This window comes from Oncorhynchus masou, chromosome 22 (assembly GCF_036934945.1).
Source record: "Oncorhynchus masou masou isolate Uvic2021 chromosome 22, UVic_Omas_1.1, whole genome shotgun sequence".
Classification (NCBI taxonomy): Eukaryota; Metazoa; Chordata; class Actinopteri; order Salmoniformes; family Salmonidae; genus Oncorhynchus; species Oncorhynchus masou.
The window spans coordinates 43,893,431-43,915,065 of NC_088233.1; the positions used below are offsets into that span (position 1 = coordinate 43,893,431).

General features: G+C 42.3%; 1 protein-coding gene across 3 annotated transcripts in view; it reads right to left on the bottom strand.

The window, feature by feature from the left end:
- LOC135509554 (voltage-dependent calcium channel subunit alpha-2/delta-4-like) overlaps positions 1-21,635 on the bottom strand; it is an 81,357-nt gene that overhangs the window by 37,015 nt on the left and 22,707 nt on the right. For all 3 annotated transcript variants that reach the window (XR_010450948.1, XM_064930303.1, XM_064930302.1), the window contains exons 8-23: positions 20,657-20,807; positions 20,304-20,378; positions 18,723-18,812; positions 18,479-18,592; positions 18,037-18,249; positions 17,341-17,418; positions 16,883-17,038; positions 2,340-2,426; positions 1,714-1,785; positions 1,530-1,591; positions 1,356-1,423; positions 1,223-1,268; positions 891-988; positions 555-648; positions 329-421; positions 47-180 (exon numbers count right to left, since the gene is read on the bottom strand). Coding sequence is in view for 2 of the 3 variants with exons in the window: in XM_064930303.1 (XP_064786375.1) it covers positions 47-180; positions 329-421; positions 555-648; positions 891-988; positions 1,223-1,268; positions 1,356-1,423; positions 1,530-1,591; positions 1,714-1,785; positions 2,340-2,426; positions 16,883-17,038; positions 17,341-17,418; positions 18,037-18,249; positions 18,479-18,592; positions 18,723-18,812; positions 20,304-20,378; positions 20,657-20,807 (1,631 nt within the window). In the remaining variant the exon portion in view is untranslated. The remainder of the gene's footprint in view (positions 1-46; positions 181-328; positions 422-554; positions 649-890; positions 989-1,222; positions 1,269-1,355; positions 1,424-1,529; positions 1,592-1,713; positions 1,786-2,339; positions 2,427-16,882; positions 17,039-17,340; positions 17,419-18,036; positions 18,250-18,478; positions 18,593-18,722; positions 18,813-20,303; positions 20,379-20,656; positions 20,808-21,635) is intronic.

Here is a 21,635-nt window from a genome sequence, read left to right on the forward strand (position 1 = left end):
CTTGCCTAGTAATATAAAGATAAAAAAAATGGTAGGCCTACAGTACCTGTCTTGTCGTTGTCCTCCACCGGCATGTAGTAGAGGAATCTTCCGGGAGGGTTCTCCATGGCCAGACGGTACCACAAGGGGAAGTGGTCCATGGTGAACAGGTTGTCCTTATCCACTGGAGTCAGGAACTTCCTTTGGAGCAGGAAGTTAAGAGAGATCAAATTCCTCGTTCGTATTCATTAGTGCACAATGTAGCAAAAAAACATGGTTTCTTATTGGGCAAGTTCTGTGCTCAAACGACACAGTGTACGTATAATCTAATGTAGGTTGTTTGACTCACTTGGCGACCCTGGTCTCCATGCCGGTGTATCTGGTCAGCCGGATAATGCCAGAGCGAGTTCCCAGGAAGGCTGTCTCCACACCCGCCTCCATCCTGAACATACACAAATACACAGATGGGTCTTTTAATACACATGCACATACTCATGCTCACACGCAAACACACAACACACACACACAAACAAAATAAAATGACATTTGTGAAAATAATAATTCTGTAGTCTTACCCAGATGCATTGAGCATTATTGCCTGCCAGTAGGCTTCTAAGGGGGCTGTCACCACAGCATCAAACAGGGTCTGCTGCAGCAGCACCTCGTCACCTGGTGGTCACAGACACTCAGTCAACATCAAACCGGACATCTGCCTGATATTATATTAATTTATTTGTCTTAATAATAGTCTTTATTATCCCCATTGGCCGATGCCCTCTCAACCGCTAGTCTTCCTGTGGATCCACAAAAAAAGGTTTGGATTTAGGGTTCGGGTAACATTTGCATTGGGGTTAGCGTTGAATAAATGGTTGTCTTTGGAGGATGGAGCAGGTTGTAGAGACAGTACTCACACTCCAGGTCAGGCTCCTTCCCCCGCAGGTAGCGAATGACAGCCTGGAGCTGAGAGTATTTGCGGTGGTGAGGGTCAATGTCTGTCTCACAGTATGTCCTGAACAGAAAGGATACAGTACACCCTGAATGGATGAGGGGTTTTCACCTTATTAAGTCCAAGGGCCATTAAAGACCAATTAAGTATTACAGTCCAATACTCTATCATTTAGAGTATTAGAGCTCAATACCCATTGATTTAGATTATTACAATTCTATCATTTAAGCATTACACTCCAACATTCTGTAATATATAATATTATTGTCCAATTTTAATTTATTTATCTATGCTTACCACTCAGCGGCTATGGATAGATCAGGGGACGTCAGGTCATGCAGGCCTGAGAGGAGATTGGATGAAAACCAGTCAGTAAACCAGATTGCTCTGCAGTAGATGAGTGGCAGAGAGAGTGGCCAATGGCACTTACCCTCTTCCACAGAGACCGTCCCCATGAACATCAGCTGTCCGTGACCCCTGGTCAGCACCATACCAAAACTGTGGAGGGAAATACATAAGGCACAATGTGGAGTGAGATGTTCAATGACTTTATTCAATCTAATAGGCCAACATTCCACACTCACTAACCTAGTATCACATTTACCTGAATGGGGTGTCGTTGATGGTTGTGTAGAAATAGTCATTTGTTAAGAACATAGGCCTTTTCTGTTGTAAATAAAACATTTGAAATGCGTTGTGAGACAGTTGTTACAATCAACATTATTGAATCGTTTTTACATAAACTACTGAGCCACGTTTAATCTCCCCACACACGAGGTCTCACTTACCGCTTTGTCCACTGATGCTCTCACATTTAAGGACAGAGTGCCTGTCTCCCCTTTCACCATGGCTGTCCTTAGCTGGAAAGAACAGACACATTAATGAACACAATCTCTGTTGAATTTGTGTTCACTTGCCTTACCAGCACAGTTAAAGCCCAGAACAACACATTCATACCTAGAATAGGTACAGGTGTTCTACTGTATTGACAATATGAATTGTGTTGTCAGTGAATCATGTGATATAGTATGTACAGTATATGTGCAAGGGCGAACCTTGCTATGTTTCAGAGGTTTCAAATGAAACGAGCCCACTGACTGATTTTAATGCAAATGTGTTAAGAACAACTTTATATAGGCTGTAGTTAAAAATAACCTGAAATTAAAATCGCACATAGAATAAACATTTTCGATGATCATTGCAGGTAATATCCCTGGGAAAATTCCCATTAACGGAATTTTTAAACAGTCACTCAAATCGCTAAGCCCGCCCCTGTACATGTGTATTCCGTGTTTCCTTCCTGTTTTATACCCAGCCTCACTCATTTGTCGTTTTCGTTTATTCTTAAGCATCTTTGGGTTTTTAGAAAAGCGCTCTAGAAGATCTATGCATTATTATTACTGCTATTACTCACTGTCTCATCTATGTCCTCCCACTCCACCTCAGCCAGGTCCACACTGTTGTAGTTGGGCTTGGGCTTCAGCTTCTTACCATCTTTATACTGCGGGACAGGAGAGGAGAAGATGAGGAAGACAATATGGGGGATGAGATCAAGAAGAAGACAGATATGTGTCTGTATGTACAGCTGTCTGCATGTGTGTGTGTGTTCTGTACGATGAGGGGATCACTTAGGCCAAATGTGTTTAATGGGCATCTCTGTGACATGGTATCCTGAATCCAAAGGCTCCATGACAACCACCGGCTCCAAATGAAACAAGTAGGCATGTTATTGACCACTTAACCTTGCCACTCAGAATTGCATCTCATTGTTGCCTGGGAGGGACAAGCTGAAGCTGAAGCTGACAAATAAGAAAGGCTTGTTTTCATTACCTGTTGCAAAACTATTTTCTACACAGTAAGGGCTCTATTCAATCCGCATCGCGGAAGTTCAGCTTTACAGCATGATTGAAATTGAAAAGGCAATGTTCTTGCTTTAGTGGAGACTACATTCACAGTAAACACTCCATATGTCAGCTCAAACGGAAATGACCTTTACATTTCTGTCGTGGAATCTGTAAAGCTGAGCAGAGACCTAAATCACGGATAGTTGAAATCAGTGTTAAATGAATTAGGGTTAAATTGACTCTACTGGGAGTTATTTTAACCCTCGAGAGAGTGATACACTCCCGGGTGTTGATAACTGGAGGTCATTGGGATGCAGTACTTTTAACTCCATGTAGAGTGACCAGAGACAGGGAGTTGCATCTATGGAGTTAACCAAAGATGTGGGAGGGGCCTCATTGTCATATTTCTCAGCATGCTCTGTTGCAGGTTGATTTGAACCTGCTCGATATCTCCTGCAATTTGGCTTCCAACAGAGATTGGATATCACATTGCAAACCACCAGAAATATTAAGAAATATAGAAGTAAGGCTTTACACCCTTACAACTCAAATGAAGTAAAGAAATGTACTCTGCTGTAGTTGATTGTTAATTCAAAACAACACAGAAAATAGTCAAGTGAAAGGGAGTTGATTAAAGACACCACCTAAACTAGTAAAATGGCAATTGGAGTAAAATTTAAGCAACTTTGAGAGTTGGATATTTACTCAATTTAGTGTCGTTTAATCTCCAAAAATATCAACACCATGGCCTGAGGAATTTTAACACAAAATAGGGGTGGGACCATATAAATCCCAAAATAGTGCTAAAGCTGCCATACAGTGCATTCGGAAAGTATTCAGACCCTTGACTTTTCCACATTTTGTTACGTTACGTTACTTATTTTAAAATGGATTCAATTGTTTTTTCCTTCATCAAGCTACACACAATACCCCATAATGAAACAGAAATACCTTATTTACTTAAGTATTCAGACCCTATGCTATGAGACTTGAAATTGAGCTCAGGTGCATCCTGTTTCCACTGATCATCCTTGAGACGTTTTAACAACTTGACTCGAGTCCACATGTGATAAATTCAATTCATTGGACATGATTTGGAAAGGCATACACCTGTCTATAAAAAGTCCCACAGTTGACAGTGCATGTCAGAGCAAATACCATGCCATGAGGTCAAAGGAATTGTCCGTAGAGCTCCGAGACAGGATTGTGTCGAGGAACAGATCTGTGGAAGGGTGTCAAAATTATTCTGCAGCATTGAAGATCCCCAAGAACACATTGGCCTCCATCATTCTTAAATGGAAGAAGTTTGGAACCACTAAGACTCTTCCTAGAGCTGAGAAGGGGAGAAGGACCTTGGTCAGGGAGGTGACCAAGGTGACCAAAAACCTGATGGTCACTCTGACAGAGCTCCAGAGTTCCTCTGTGGAAAAGAGAGAAACTTCCAGAAGGACAACCATCTCCGCATCACTCCACCAATCAGGCCTTGAGGGTAGAGTGGTAAGATTGAAGCCACTCCCCTGTAAAAAAGCACATGACAGCTCTCTTGAAGTTTGACAAAAGGCACCTAAAGGACTCTCAGACCATGGGAAACAAGATTCTCTATTCTGATGAAACCAAGTTTGAACTCTTTGGCCTGAATGCGAAGCGTCACATCTGGAGGAAACCTGGCACCATACCTACATGAAGCATGGAGGTGGCAGCATCATAGTGTGGGGATGTTTTTCGGTGGCAGGGACCGGGATCAGGATCAAGATCAAGGGAGAGATACAAGGAGCAAAGTACAGAGATATCTTTGATGAAAACCTGCTCCAGAGCACGCAGGACCTGACTGGGGTGAATGTTCACTTTCCAACAGGAGAACGACCCTAATTACACAGCAAAGACAATGCAAATAGCTGTGCAGCGACGCTCCCCTTCCAACCTGACAGCTTGAGAGTATCTGCATAGAAGAATGGGAGAAACTCCCCAAATATAGATGTGCCAAGCTTGTAGTGTAATACCTAAGAAGACTCAAGGCTGTAATCGCTGCCAAAGGTGCTTCAACAAAGTACTGAGTAAAGGGTCTGTATACTTACGTAAATGTGATATTTCATTTTTGTTTTTTTTTATGGGGTATTGTGTGCAAAATAATGTAAAACATTTTAGAATAAGGCTGTGATGTAACAAAATGTGTAAATGTCAAGGGGTCTGAATACTCCGAATTAACTGTATGTAACTTTTTGGGTGACCTGACCAAATTTACATGTGTTTTATAGATCTGTCCTTCTCATTGAAAGCAAGTCTAAGAAGCGGTATGCATGTTCTATGTGAGTTATTTCTATGCTTCCCGTTCTTAAGTTTAGTTTTGTGTCTTTTACTTTTCGGTTTTGTACACCAGCTTTAAACAGATGAAAATACAATATTTTTTTGCGATTAAAAATATATTTCACAGCGGTTTAGATGGTAGAATGAGTCTCTACACTATACTTGCTTGTTTTGTCACATAAAATGAAATTCAGCAAACTATTAGAATTTTAGCAATCAGGAAATGGTGGAGAGATTTCTACATAGTGCGTCTTTAAATTTGACTCCATAAGAGTTGAATTAACTTTTGTGATTGTACTGTGTGTGGTGTGCAATAATGAATACGACCCTGCACTGTGACGCTCTAGATGCTGAGCATGAGGCTGTCACAAGACACTTTTTTAACCATGTAATGGAATTATTAATGTTCTGATCAACAACCAATCAGTGATTCTTTACAAAACCTGCGACTTGAACACGGAGGGCTCTGTTTTAACAAACCGAACATAAAGGCAAATCTTAGCACTGGCAGTAGACTATAGGTCTGGGGTTGTCAGAAATATTTTTGCTCTTTTCACAGCAGGAACTATGCTCAATACCTGGCGGCTGGGTTTTGATGAAAACATTTATTGGAGGTATGACGAGGGTTTGGCCACTCACTGACCAATCAATGCATTTCTTGGCTTAATAATGCATGCTGTTGTCTCAAGTTCTGTAGGTTATTGACGGAATTTTCATTCTCATCAACTCCAATTCAGCTGGGGGCAGGGAATATTCTCATTGAGTCCATTATACTACAGTTTATTATACTATGGTTTATTAAATAGCATAGGTTACAGTAACGAGTAAAAACAATATATAAATATAAAATACATCCAGTGTTTGCTCAATATGTTTGGAGTGTTGACAGTCAACATAGTTGAAACTGGCTCCAATGAGTATAGGCATGTCGAAGCACTGCACTGCTCCTCAAATAAAAAAGACTAGGTTTCTATAAATGGTATTGTCCGTGCAAGGAACGTTCTCAATAAGCAAGAAATATCCTAGGCCTACCCGTTGATATGGCGTTAAATGACTGAATCATTGAAATGTGTTTGGTGGAGCGTATCTTTGTAACCTGACAAGAGGCGCTCTTTGGAAATGGGGATGGATACAAGCCAAATGGAGTGTGCACTGCAGGTAGGCCTATGTGAATTGTGAATCATGCAAAAGCACAATGGCAGAAGCCTCATTTAGAAACCTTTCATGGTTAGGCTCCTTTGCTAATGCATGGCCAGGACAAGAAATACACCCGGCGCATTCCCGTTGAAACAGCTTTCATTATAATAGGGTAAGGGTAACCTACTGAAGGCTTGGTTTGTTTTTTTGATCTCATGAAAGGGGGAAACAAGCAACTGTTCCAGGGAAATAACTTAAATGTTTCTAAATAGGGTCACATGCATCAGCTCATCGCTTGTTCCATGATGAGCATATGGACACGTAGCCTACATGAAAGGTTGTATGTACATCCAAAATAATGACAGGAGCTGGCTTAAATAATGTGAGCCTTCAGATTTTAAGGGGATGTCCACACACATCTCTGATGCTCCCAAACGTCTAACACAGCTTTGTCGATTGAGATTTGTTTGAAAGCGGACCCTTTATCGATAGACTTGACTACTTGGCGAATGCATTGGGCAGGACTAAAACAGGAGGGGAGGCTATGCTTGGCTTTGAATCAATGAAAACTAATTGGGGGAAAACTATTTTTGATGTTTCTAAATACAAGCTTAATGGGTACAGAAAGCACATCTCTATTGTTCCATGCACATATGGGCAGTGTGTATCATGTCTGGATAGGCTGTGCTTCCTCTGTCAAAATCCATGCCATAACCAGTCATGTAACCGCTAAGACCAGGTATTGGTTGGTACACCAGCACAGCCTGACATTGGTAATTTGGTGCACATTTCATAGCGACACACATCAGATATTGCCACTCCTCCCACCTCAGCACAAGAGAGCTCCTACAAGACAGGTCAATTACCAATCCTGGCACAAGTGATCGGAAATAGCCGAGCGCCAGAGGAAATTGCCAAGGAGCGTGCGTTTGACACTTGCACTGGCTTAACGCCAGCTGAAAATAAAGCCCTGAGATTGTCGTGAGGTTAAACTGTTTGGACGGTTTGAGCAGGTCCATTGACCATGATAATTGATGGAGCTGGGAAGAGCACGGACCGATCTGGGACCAGGCTGAGCTGAACATGCATTTCCTTTGAGCAGACATGGATTGATAAGAATTGTGGTTGAATGTGTTTTAGTTCATCAATCACTGTTGAATGACCTCCCACCAAAGGGCTGCATACAGTACATGGAGTAAGTCGCAGAAGATACATCTGCTGAGTCTCAACAGTACTACATTCTCTTTCTACATCTTTTTCTTCTGGCACATCGTTGAAGGGAAAACCGTTTTCTTTCTGATTCTTTTCATTCTACTTCTCCTCACTCGGGCGATAAACAGCTGCCTACTCATTGGATTGATGAGACTTAAAAGAGTGCTTCTGGCAGCCGTCCTACACCTTAATCTGTTGGCTTTATTACAGCATTATTATAGCATTATTACAGCATTCCCTGTGTTGTACGCTCTTCTGTTCCAACGTACTATGATTTTTGGGGGTCCCAGCTAGTAACGGTGGATCTGGGCCGATTCCGGCTGAGGGTCGGGGGGCACTCGGCTGACGTCATGTGGCCCGAGTGTAGGCCGCCTTTGTCCGTATTACTTATGGTTAGGATGCGGGGATTGAGTTCGGGATGATTCCGGTGAAAGTTGTCTGGCCCAAATGTATTACTTGGGGCTCGGGCCAATTGGGGCTACTCTCTGGCAAATGATTACATGGGCTGTTTTATGTAATTAACCTGTTGGAACTCTAGGGGCGCAATTTCATTTTTGGATGAAAAACGTTCCCGTTTTAAACAAGATATTTTGTCACAAAAAGATGCTCGACTATGCATATAATTGCTACTGTTCGAAAGAAAACACTCTGACGTGTCCAGAAATACAAAGATCTTCTCTGTGCGTGCCCTTTAACGTGAGCTTCAGGCAAAACCAAGATGAGATGGCATCCAGGAAATGACAAGGATTTTTGAGGCTCTGTTTGTCATGATCTCCTTATATGGCTGTGAACGCAAGAGGAATGAGTCTGCCCTTTCTGTCGTTTCCCCAAGGTGTCTGCAGCATTGTGACGTATTTGTAGGCAGATCATTGGAAGATTGACCATAAGAGACCACATTTACCACGTGTCCGCCCGGTGTCCTGCGCCGAAATTGGTGCGCAAAAGTCACCTGCCAGTATTTTTCCAAACAATACAGAGAGTAAAGCAAGCTTCCACGAACTGCATGTCAATGAAGAGATATGTGAAAAAACACCTTGAGGACTGATTCCAAACAACGTTTGCCATGTTTCGGTCGATATTATGTAGTTAATCCGGCAAAAGTTTTACGTTGTAGGTGACTGCATTTTCGGTTCGTTTCAGTAGCCAGGCGCAATGTAGAAAACGGAACGATTTCTCCTACACACAGACGCTTTTAGGAAACACTGCGCATTTGGTGTGTAACTGAGAGTCTCCTCATTGAAAACATCAGAAGCTCTTCAAAGGTAAATGATTTTATTTATTTGGTTATCTGGTTTTTGTGAAAATGTTGCATGCTACATGTTATTCAAAATGCATTGCTAGCTTTGCATACTCTTACACAAATTAGTCCATTTCTATGGTTCAAAAGCATATTTTGAAAATCTGAGATGACAGTGTTGTTAAGAAAAGGCTAAGCTTGAGAGCAGATGCATTATTTTCATTTTATTTGCGATTTTCAGAAATCGTTAACGTTACATTATGCTAATGAGCTTCAGGCTATAACTGTATACAGGGTTTTTTCATAGCCAAACGTGAACAAAACGGAGCGATTTGTCCTACACAAATAATATTTTTTTGAAAAACTGCACATTTGCTATGTAACTGAGAGTCTCCTCATTGAAAACATCCGAAGCTCTTCAAAGTTAATGATTTTATTTATTTGGTTATCTGGCTTTTGTGAAAATGTTGCGTGCTACATGCTACACAAAATGCTATGCTAGCTTTGCATACTCTTACACAAATTAGTCAATTTCTATGGTTCAAAAGCATATTTTGAAAATCTGAGATGACAGTGTTGTTAAGAAAAGGCGAAGCTTGAGAGCAAACGCATTATTTTAATTTTATTTGCGATTTTCAGAAATCGTTAACGTTGCGTTATGCTAATGAGCCTGAGGCTTTAGTCACGATCCCGGATCCGGGATGGGGAGTTTCAAGAAGTTAACATTTCATCATTTATTGATCAAAAAATACAATTAACGTTTAAATGAAGTCCTGTGTAGTATTGAAGTATTTTGATACATTGTGCAAGGCAATTGATAAGCATTAAAAACTTTCTGGGTGGAGCCTACCGAGTGGCTAAGCGGTCTAAGACACTGCATCGCAGTGCGAACTGCGTTGTTACATATGCTGGTTGTTACATATGCTCCCGGCCGCACCCGCCCGGGAGACCCATGAGCCGACGCACCATTGGCCCAGTGTCGTCCGAGTTAGGGGATGGTTTGGCCGGCCGGGATGTCCTTGTCCCATAGCGCTGTAGCAACTCCTGTAGCGGGCCAGGTCCATGCACGCTGACACGGTCACCAGGTGTATAGTGCTTCCTCTGACAAAATGTTTTTTTGTGGATGGGTATAATTTGTATGTATGAAATGTATAATAATATATAAAATGACTAAATCAGGTCATTTTGTATACATTTATTTAAATTTACATCGGGCCGCTTCTGGGGGGGATTCTGGTAAGATGGCGGCAAAGTCAGCTGAATTCCAGTAGACGGAAATGGCCCGATGCACTTGGGCCGATTCTGGGCAGTCATTCATTTTGATTCTGGGCCGAGTCCGACACCCGTACCCTGGCCGATTCAATCAGTTCCCGGCTCCCCGGAAGAGGGCCGCTTCTGGGCCGAGTCCGACATCCGTACCCTGGCTGATTCAATCAGTTCCCGGCTCCCCGGAAGAGGGACGCTTCTGGGCCGAGTCCGACATCCGTACCCTGGCAGATTCAATCAGTTCCCGGCTCCCCGGAAGAGGGCCGCTTCTGGGCCGAGTCCGACATCCGTACCCTGGCCGATTCAATCAGTTCCCGGCTCCCCGGAAGAGGGCCGCTTCTGGGCCGAGTCCGACATCCGTACCCTGGCCGATTCAATCAGTTCCCAGCTCCCCGGAAGAGGGCCGCTTCTGGGCCGAGTCCGACATCAATCAGTTCCCAGCTCCCCGGAAGAGGGCCGCTTCTGGGCCGAGTCCGACATCCGTACCCTGGCCGATTCAATCAGTTCCCGGCTCCCCGGAAGAGGGCCGCTTCTGGGCTGATTCCTCATTGCTAGTTGGGGTAGTACAAGCCAAATTTTGTTTTTATGGTTATTATGTTTTTGAGCTCTCAGATGACTCTGGAGCTCATGGCGATAGAAAGATATGTGTTTATTTGCAACAGATCCACTACCAGAGCATCATCCCTCCCAGGCGTGTTTGCGTCTTGCTTTGCGGTTAATCTATAACCTTTCACCACTCGGAATTAATGCCTAAACTTAACCATTTGAGTTGTTTCTGTTTTAACCCTCTAAACATGCGAAATAAACCCTGTAACCATGCAGAATGAATGTGTCAAAAATAGATATTCATCTATAATACGTCAAATTATGAGATCTTGTTGGGTAATCACCTAGTCCAGCTCAACCCGAGACAATGTGCATTTAACAGAGCCACTGCAGGGCTTCTCTATGAGCCTAGAATTAACATTCAGAAGACACTCTTATCCAGAGCAACTAAGGTTAACAGATTTTTCACCTCGTCAGCTTGGAGATTTGAATCAGCAATTCTTTTGGTTACTGGCCCAATGCTCTTAACCGCTAGGCAACCTGCCACCCTAGAATTGTAGGTGCATCTATGAACTTGGTTCCTGCATAAAAGCTACAGCTCCACGTCCCTCCAAGTATCATTATGACTCTTTTAATCATCATCCTCTGCTACAGTGACCCAAACCCAGCTCAGTTAATCCCTACCATTGTGTCGCTGAGTTGTCATTCCCTGTCACGATGGCTCAGTTGTCATAATGCTTCAGTAAATGTACATTATCCCAGAGGCGTTGGAAAACACAATGTAAGTAGTCTAATGTATGTCCCTCTAACTGCCCTGAATACCTCTGCTGATCCTACAGCTATTGTATGCAGTAATCAGTCTGCTTTGTGCAGCTCACCCTGCACTAACATCAATAACATCAATAACATGCGCATGTCTACTTCTGATAATCTTCCCAGTAAAGCAATGAAAACAATGAAACATCCTAGAATGGTGCTAAAAAATAGCCCATGTTAACATATGTAGCTTAAGAAACAAGGTTCATAAAATCAATAATTTGCTAGTAACAGATTACATTCATATTCTGACAATCTCTGAAACTCACTTACATCATAGCTTTGATACAGTGGTAGCAATACATGGTTATAACATCTATAGAAAGACAGAAATGCCAAAGGCATTTTCTTGTCTATGTTGAATACATCATTTAAACATTCACAGTGTAGGTTGGAAAAAGTATGTGAACCCCTAGGCTAATGACTTCTCAAAAGCTAATTGGAGTCAGGTTTCGGCTAACCTGGAGTCAATGAGATGAGATTGGAGATGTTGGTTAGGCTGCCTTGTCCAATAAAAAACACTCACAAAATTTGATTTTGCTATTCACAAGAAGCATTGCCTGATGTGAATCACGCCTCGAACAAAGGAGATCTCAGAAGACCTAAGATTAAGAATTGATGACTTGCATAAAGCTGGAAAGGGTTACAAAACTATCTCTAAAAGCATTGATGTTCATCAGTCCATGGTTAGACAAATTGTCTACAAACGGAGAAAGTTCAGCACTGTTGCTACTCTCCCTAGGAGTGGCTGTCCTGCAAAGATGACTGCAAGAGCACAGCGCAAAATGCTCAATGAGGTTAAGAAGAATCCTAGAGTGTTAGCTGAGGACTGAAATAAATCTCTGGAACATCCTAACATCTCTGTTGACGAGTCTATGATATTTAAAACACTAAACAAGAATGGTTTATCATGGGAGGACACCACGGAAGAAGCCCCTGCTGTCCAAAAATAAACATGTCTGAAGTTTGCATAAGTGCACCTGGATGTTCCACAGTGCTACTGGCAAAATATTCTGTAGATGAAACTACAGTTGAGTTGTTTGGAAGGGACATGCAACACTATATGTGGAGAAAAAAGGCACGGCACACCAACATCGAAACCTTATCCCAACTGTAAAGTATAGTGGAGGGAGCATCATGGTTTGGGGGTGCTTTGCTGCCTCAGGGCATGGACAGCTTGCTATCATCGATGGAAAAATGAATTGCCAAGTTTATGAAGACATTTTGCAGGAGAATATTAAGCTATCTGTCCTCCAATTGAAGCTCAACAGAAGTTGGGTGATGCAACAGGACAACGACCCAAAACACCGAAGTAAATCAACAACAGAATGGCTTCAACAGAAGAAAATACGCCTTCTGTGATGGCCCAGTCAGAGTCCTGACCTCAACCCTATTGAGATGCTGTGGCATGACCTCAAGAGAGCGGTTCACACCAGACATCCCAAGAATATTGCTGAATTGAAACAGTTTTTTAAAGAGGAATGGTCCAAAATTCCTCTTGATCGTCATGCAGGTCTGATCCAGAAACTACAGAAACTGCAGACTGTTTGTCTATTGTTGTGACCTAGATGAAGATCAGATCCAATTTGATTACAAATTTATGCAGACATCCAGGTATTTCAAAAGGGTTCACATCATTTTTCTTGCCACTGTTGTAGCCATATCTAGGAAAACTAAAGTTCCAAAGGCTGGGCCTAATATGGTGTAAAAGAGGTCATACAATAAGTTTTTGAGTGATTCCTATGTTGTTGATGTAAAGAATATTTGTTGATCTGTGGTGTGTTATGAGAAGTAACCAGATACTGCACTTGACACATTTATGAAATTGCTTATACCAGTTACTAATAAGCATGCACTCATTAATAAAATTACTGTAAACTGTTAAATCCCCAATGATTGATGAGGAAATTGAAATATTGTATGGCTGAGAGGGATGAGGCAAAAGGAATGGCAAATAAGTCTGGTTGCACAACTGATTGGCAAATGTACTGCAAATTGAGAAATCCTGTGACTGAACTGAATATAAAGAAGAACAAACTATACTATGAAACAAAGAGAGATTAATTGAAGAATGATGGTAAAAAGCTTTAAAGAACCTTAAATTAAATTTTGGGCAAAAAGGCAAACTCAGCTCCACCATTCATTGAATCAGATGGCTCATTCATCACAAAACCCACTGATATTGGCAATTACTTTAATGATTGTTCATTGGCAAGATTAGCAAACTTAGGCATGACATGACAGCAACAAACATTGGCACTACACATCCAAGTATAACTGATCAAATTATGAAAGACGAGCAGTTTAATTTTGAATTCCGTAAAGTGAGTGTTGAAGAAGTGAAAAAACTATTGTTGTCTATCAACAATGACAATCAAACAATGACAATCTCGTGCCGGTATTTAGCCTTAGATGGAGTTTACCACCCGCTTTGGGCTGCATTCCCAGGCAACCCGACTCCGAGAAGACCGGATCCCAGCGCGACGGGGGCCGCACACTGTCCACAAGCTGAGCCTCAATCAGAAGGACTCGAGCCCCCGATCGACACCAGGCAAAGCGGTCTTCTATATGCCACGTGCCCGCCGGACGGACAGGGATTTGGCGCTGGGCTCTTCCCTCTTCACTCACCGCTACTGAGGGAATCCTGGTTAGTTTCTTTTCCTCCGCTTAGTAATATGTTTAAATTCAGTGGGTTGTCTCTTCTGATCTGAGGTCATAGTCAAGTGAATGGAGTGTGGCCGGTGCCCGGGCGCACCTTCTCAATCTGGTTCAGGATGGTGGTCGGAGCTCCGCGGCCCAAACCTAACCCCGAGCGTCTGACAACTTTGGATGGAAAATTACTGAGAATAATAGAGGACAATATGGCCAATCATATTTTCCATATGTTCAATCTAAGCCTACTAGAAAGTGTGTCCGCTCAGGCCTGGAGGGAAGCAAAAGTAATTCCGCTACCCAAGAATAGTAAAGCTCCCTTTACTGGCTGAAATAGCCGACCAATCAACCTGTTACCAACCCTTAGTAAACTTTTGGAAGAAATTGTGTTTGACCAGATACAATTATATTTTACTGTAAACAAATTGACAACAGACATTCAGCACACTTATAGGGAAGGACATTCAACAAGCACAGCACTTACACAAATGACTGATGATTGGCTGAGATAAATTGATGATAAAAAGATTGTGGGAGTTGTTTTGTTAGACTTCAGTGTGGCTTTTGACATTATCAATCATAGTCTGCTAATGGAAAAATGTATGTGTTATGTCTTTACACCCCCTGTTATATTGTGGATAAAGAATTCTTTAATGGAAGGCTCTCCAACATAATCCAGGTAGAATCAGGAATTCCCCAGGGCAGCTGTCTAGACCCCTTACCTTTTCCAATCTTTACTATTGACATGCGACTGGCCTTCAGTAAAGCTAGTGTGGCTATGTATGTGGATGACTCAATACTATATTCATCAGCTACTACAGCGAGTGAAATCACCGCTCAATCACCACTTAACAAAGAGCTGTAGTTAGTTTCAGAATGGGTGGCAGGGAATAAGTTAGTCCTAAATATTTCAAAACTAAAAGCACTAAAAGCATTGATTCTGGAACAAATCATTTACTAAAACATAAACCTCAAATAAATCTTGTAATAAATAATGTGAAAATTGAGTAAATTGAGGTGACTAAACTGCTTGTAGTAACCCTGGATTGTGAAATGGCATGGTCCAAACATGTTGATACAACAGTAGCTAAGATGGGGAGAAGTCTGTCAATATTAGAGTGATTCTCTGCCTTTTTAACAACAATTTCAACAAGGCAGGTCCTACAGGCTCTAGTTTTGGCGCACCTGGACTACTGTTCAGTCGTGTGGTCAGGTGCCACAAAGAAGGACCTCGGAAAATTACAATTGGCTTTGAACAGCGCAGCATGGCTGTCCCTTAAATGTACACGGAGAACTAACAAAAAATTTCAGTCTCTCGATGTGCAAAACTGATAGAGACATACCCCAAGTGACTTACAGCTGTAATCTCAGCAAAAGGTGGCTCTACAAAGTATTAACTTAAGGGGACTGAATAATTTTGCACGCCCAATTTTTCAGTTTTTGATTTGTTAAAAAAGTTTGAAATATCCAATAAATATCGTTCCACTTCATGATTGTGTCCCACTTGTTGTTGATTCTTCACAAAAAAATACAGTTTTATATCTTTATGTTTGAAGCCTGAAATGTGGCAAAAGTTTGCAAAGTTCAAGGGGGCGAATACTTTCGCAAGGCACTGTATGCATGCAAATCTCCCATGGCTCAAAGTGGAGGGGAGATTGACTTCATCATTACTTGTTGTTGTAAGAAGTGTTGACATGCTCAATTTACCAAGGTTCCTCTTAAGGATCAGACCCTTTTTTTCATATTGACATACCCAAATGACATACCCAAATCTAACTGCCTATGCATATTCTTGATATCATTTGAAAGGAAACACTTTGACGTTTGTGAAAATGTGAAATTAATGCAGGAGAATATAACACATTAGATCTGGTGAAAGATAAAACACAGAAAAAACGTGTTTATTTAATGTGTTCCATCGTCTTCGAAAGCCCAAAATGTAATATTCCAGGTTTGGCACATTTTCAGAATTTGGCCACAAGATGGCAGCAGTGTATGTGCAAAGTTATAGACTGATTCAATGAACCATTGAGTTTCTGTTCAAAATGTTGTATCAAGACTGCCCAAATGTGCCAAATTGGTTTATTAATACATTTTCAAGTTCATAACTGTGCACTCTCCTCAAACAATAGCATGGTATTATTTCACTGTAGTAGCTACCGTGTATCCTGTGTACTACTACAAGAGCAAACTCTGTCATTTCCCTTTCCGTCAGCAAGGGAGTATCATGTATGTCACAATGATGGTGTTGCTCATGGTGGCACCATTCATCAACTCTATTGTCAATATGATCTGTAACCAAGAGTTCTGTGTAAAAGAATGGAGACAGATGGAGAGAGAGTGTTCAGGAGGAGGATGAGGAGGGTTTAGGAGTTACATCTCATACACTTATATCACAATACAGATATAAGTGTTTATGTGAGTGCTATGTTCCACTGGATATGTTTGGGAAAAACATCCTATATGTGCTTTTAATAAGGTTGCATGTTTGAAGTGTGTGCTCATGTGAATGCTATTGGCCACTGTATTTTTCAGGATGTTGCGGAGTTGACTCTCTCGCATTATACTGCTCAATGATGTGTCTTTCCTTTCCCATTGTGATTTGTCTTTTCCCCCTGCTTTCGTTCTGCATCTCTGAATTCTACAACATCAAATCGATATTATCTATATTGAAAATGAGGAAAAAGCAACCATGTCAAAGTTTGTGATAATTTTTAAACATAATAGACCGACTGTCACTCTCAGGTAGCCTGAAACAAGTACTTGAAGGATTTGATTTGAGCCCAGGTTAGAGTTGTAGTAGTTTTTACTGTGGTAGAAGTACTGGTGACTGCAGTCATGTCTATAGTCGTAGATATAGGGACTGTAGTAGTATTAGTGGTGACTGTAATAGTAGTGACTATAGTCAGAAACAAGCACAAGCTCTACAGCAGCTGAACTCACAAGAGGTCGCAGGTCAGGGTGTGCCAGGATGTAACCGTTGTTGGTGATGAGGAAGGCGTAACCATGTGGACCCAGCCTATATCTGGGAGCCAGCTTCATGACCTCCAGCAGGGGGATGTCAGAACCCACCACACCCAGCAGAATCCCATGGGACAGCTGGAGGAGAAAGGGGGAGAGATGGGTTTATAACACTCGTAATGCCAACAACTGCTGCAAAGTCTCACTGCAACACTGCTGTATGGTACACACAGAGAGCTGCTTAATCTGGTTCAAATATGTCAAATATACATTTTATAGCTGTACTTTACAACAGTTGTGACCTTGTCCCCAGGCTATTGGGGAACAAGTGTCTGGTGCATGAGACTACAATGACAAATTCTACTGTTGTTACTTTGGTTACCACCATGCCTACGTTTAAAATATATTTGAATTCGAGCAAAAGTTTTTAGTCCACTGACCGTCTCTTTCTTCTTGCTGAAGACAGGCATTGCCACGGAGGTCATGAGAAGTAAACTTTGAGCCTTTGTAGCAAAGAGCTGAAGGAGAAATGGCAACATTAATGATATTTTGTTAATCCTAAACCAAATCAAAGAGCTGCTGATTCTGGTACTACTACTACATGTTCACTACTAATGCCTGCAATAACAAATCGCTACACTAGAGGGTGCCATATAGTTGCAGTTGTTGGTGGCCTATTTTAAGCTTGGGAGAATGCATTCAATATTACCACAAAGACTGCACTGCAAGAGCTTCACTATTAGACAAGCTGTATTTCCCACAGTGGCTGGTCTCTTTGACCTCCTTCGTATTGGGCAGCTGTCAGTGTGAGTGAGTGAGTGTCAGGTCCGGTGAAAGAGGTGCGGTGAGATGAGAGAATGAGCGCAGTCGCAGGACAGAAGGCACACATAGGGAGGACTCATGAACAACACAGTTACACAGAATGAATAAACAAACGTACTGTAACTGGCAGCACCCATGAGAATACAGCAGACAGTTGACTTTCAAACAGGACAATGTGAGGTGACTATCATGAGGTTAAATCAAATGCAACAACAATGCTTTGCCTTTGAAGCACAAAAAGTGCAGTTCTGTAAGAAAGGCAGAACGTAGTTATTAGGCAAAGCACACTGGGTAAGTACAGCTGCCGTACTCACCACAGAGTCCATGTAGGCCTCCGTCCAGATGATGTCATGATTGTGATTGATGACCATTGGTCGACTCAAGACATGAAGGTACTCCATGACATTCTCCTGTACGTCAGCCAGAGTGGAGATGTGTGTGTAGTAACCCTTATTGTTGCAGGCTATCCACTTGGTGTTGTCTGCAAAGGTCATCTCTCTGCCTATAAGGTAAGTGAAGAGCCGCACCTGAAAGAGACAGTATTGGAGACTGATATCCAATTCAGTAAGTTCATTGAGTAAATACTGAACAGGTTACATTGTAAAGGCCGTTAGAGTAATGTCTTCTATTATAGATCTAGCTTTTCTGGGTCAGTAGGGAAATAGAGAAGTAGAGTACTGCAAATAGGTATTTCTGTAGGTCAAGTGGGTGTGCAGTTATTCATATAGAGTAAATAGTAGTTTTGCCCTACAGTACCCTGCGATCAGGCCAGTTGAACTCTTCAAACACGTCCTTGAAGTCCTCCATGGCTCCATCTGTGATCAGCATGATGGCCTGGTTGCACAGGCTGCCTTGGCCCTTGGTTGCTGCCTGGGAGGAAGCACCACACAGAGGAAGAACTGATACTGGGCCAATAGCATTTGTGTGGAAGTATGTTTGTGTGGGGGGTTGTTATGTATGTGATTGTGTGTGTGTGTGTGTTTGTGTGCTGGAGGCAAACCTCGTTCAAGATTTTGAACGATTCCTTCATGGCCTTCGCAACTTTACCCTCTCCCTTCACATGCAGGTCGTCCACCAGAACCTTAAAATGCTGGATAGTGAAAGAGAGAGAGAGAGAGAGAGAGAGAGAGAGAGAGAGAGAGAGAGAGAGAGAGAGAGAGAGAGAGAGAGAGAGAGAGAGAGTCAGCACATTTTATGGTGAGAATGCAACGTGAAGTACAGACAATTATCAATCAATCAAATTGATTTATTAAGCACTTCTTACAAAGTGTTGACAGAAACCCAGCCTAAAACCCCAAACAAAAAGCAATGCAGGCGTAGAAGCACGGTGGCTAGGAAAAACTCCCTAGAAAGGCCAGAACCTAGGAAGAAACCTAGAGAGGAACCAGTCTATGAGGGGTGGCCAGTCCTCTTCTGACTCTGCCGGGTGGAGATTATAACAGAACATGGCCAAGATGTTCAAATGTTCATAGATGACTAGCAGGGTCAAATAATAATTATCAATTATGCAGCACAGCACAACACAGGACAGGACAAGACAGCACAGAGCAAGACAGGACAAGACAGGACATTGTAAGGTCAAATAAACCAGTCCAGTTTTTTTATGGCCAATATGACCTGTTTGCTGTCTCTGGTTGCTGGCTATTAATCACTGTGACAATTTTATTAAATACACTAGTCCAATGGTTTTTGATTCATTGATTGATTAAAGAAAAATTATAATGCAAATAAGGAAATGTGTATTACTGTACATTTGTTTACTTAACACACCTTGTAAGTAACCAGGCATGGTTAACCTTAACAAGAGAGAGTAATTCGTCTAGGTCCTAAGGGTAACCATAGTGCATACCTCATTCCTGAGGTCATACCCATTAACGTGCCAGAGGCTTCCAAAATGTTCCTGAGAAGATCTGGTTGTAGGATGTAGGAGCACATTTAAAACACAGAAAAACAAGTGTTTAAAGTGTCTGCCCATAAACCGATCAGCCCCAAGCGCAAAATCAACGGGCCTATCTGCCTGTCTGCCTGCCTGCCTGCCTGGCTGCCTGCCTGCCCCACTGCCTGCCCAGCCTTCACTCATTTTACTATATGTCTACTGCTATAGTACAGTATATGGGCAGAGAGTGATTGATCACACATTGCATTACCTACGCACAAATCCTGCAAGCTAAAATCGCTTGGATTGATTTTTCAATACATTTTATGCACACAGTACATTATAATTCTGTATCCTATCTAATTGTGTGTTCTGCATACAGAATATACTGTATATATATATATATATATATATTTATATATTATCTACAGTAGGCTGATGGTCGTTGTGAGTGACAGCTGACCTGGAATGCTCTCTGGTCCACACTGGTCTGATGTAAGAAGTAGGACCTAGGCCAAGAGGTGGAGCCAACTATGCCACACCTAGCCCAGAAGCATGCCTGGCAGCCAAGGGGGACACTCACTCTTCTTCCTCCATAGTGGTGTAATGTCATAATGGAATACTTTGAGTTGCTAGCGCCCTGCTGAGAGGTAAGGGCTCCTTGGCTTAGGTCCACAGTTTACCTGATGCAGATAATGGACTTACCTCACGGTTGTCCAAATCAGCCTGCACCAGAGTGCCTTGGAAGCAGGGCTCTACGTAGCGCACGTAGTCAGTGTACTGTGAGGAGAAAAGATGACAAGGCAGAGTTGGCGTTATCACCGGTCTTGTCAAGTCAGCCTGTAGTCCTGGCAACAGTGTACTGTAACAGTGATGCAATGCAACAGTATTGTGCTATAAAGGGTAACGTGCATAGGTGTGATGGTGTAATGGTGTTGTCTTGTCAACCAAAGATCAACTGAGGATGGGGGTGAATCTTTCACATTTCAATCCATGGAAATCAGAAGACACTGTTTGAGAGTGCATGGCCATTGGTGCTGAATGGAGGGTTGACTCACAGCAATGACGTTGACAAAGTCGTTCTCCCCCAGTGTGTCCAGGATAGTGTTGATGGTGTGTTTGGCAATGGTCATCTTCAAGCCTTTCATACTGCCACTGATGTCCACCACAATGATAATGTCCTTTGGTGAGGTGGCAGCCTGAATATACCTGGGAGACAGGGGGAGAGAAACAGGACTGTAACTCTATGGTGTATGAGAGGGTTCTACCACAGCTACAGATTTTGTGGTACAGGGAGTGGGCTCGATCTCTCTTTTACATTGCTTCATGAAAATACTCTCCCCATAAAATTCACAACCCGTTACATAACAATTGACAATTAAATATAAAGCTAGGCCTGCAGTATAGGCACTGTATAACATCGCAACCACAGTATCTGAAAACCAGGGGCAGCTCAGGTCCCAGGACACCTTTCAACTTAGAGGAAAGATAGGGAGGGCAGCCATATGCTACCTAAAACCTATCAGGGTCATTCCACAACATGTGTGCCCTTTGACATTTGAAGTAGAAGTTGTGAATCAATATATAATTCCGAAGTCTGCTCGAGCCGACTGTGTCAATCTAAATGACACAGCAAAAGAATCCCCATCAAAATCCATCCGTTTTTTTGTTGCGTTGGATATGTCTCAATCCACGCACTTCCCCATCTGTGGTGAAAGCTGGCAGTTAGAGCGGTGTTTGTCAGACCATGGAGACATCCCAAAAACTCAATGGAAAAGGGAACACTCTCACGAGCATGACGGTGTTCTTTTGCGGTACCGTCAATGTGCCATCTTCTGTTTGGTACTGTAGCTTCTGAACCTTTTGGGCTGCAAATGAATGGGACCCCACTGTGTAAAGGGGAGATTCTCACGAATACGATGCGGTTCTCTGTTTTGCTCTACATCCCCTACAGGAGATGTCTGAAGGTAACCGGTATTGGTAAAAATAAAAAAAAAAACAGATGGAAGTCGGAAGGTAGTTTTGTGCTTCCCCAGA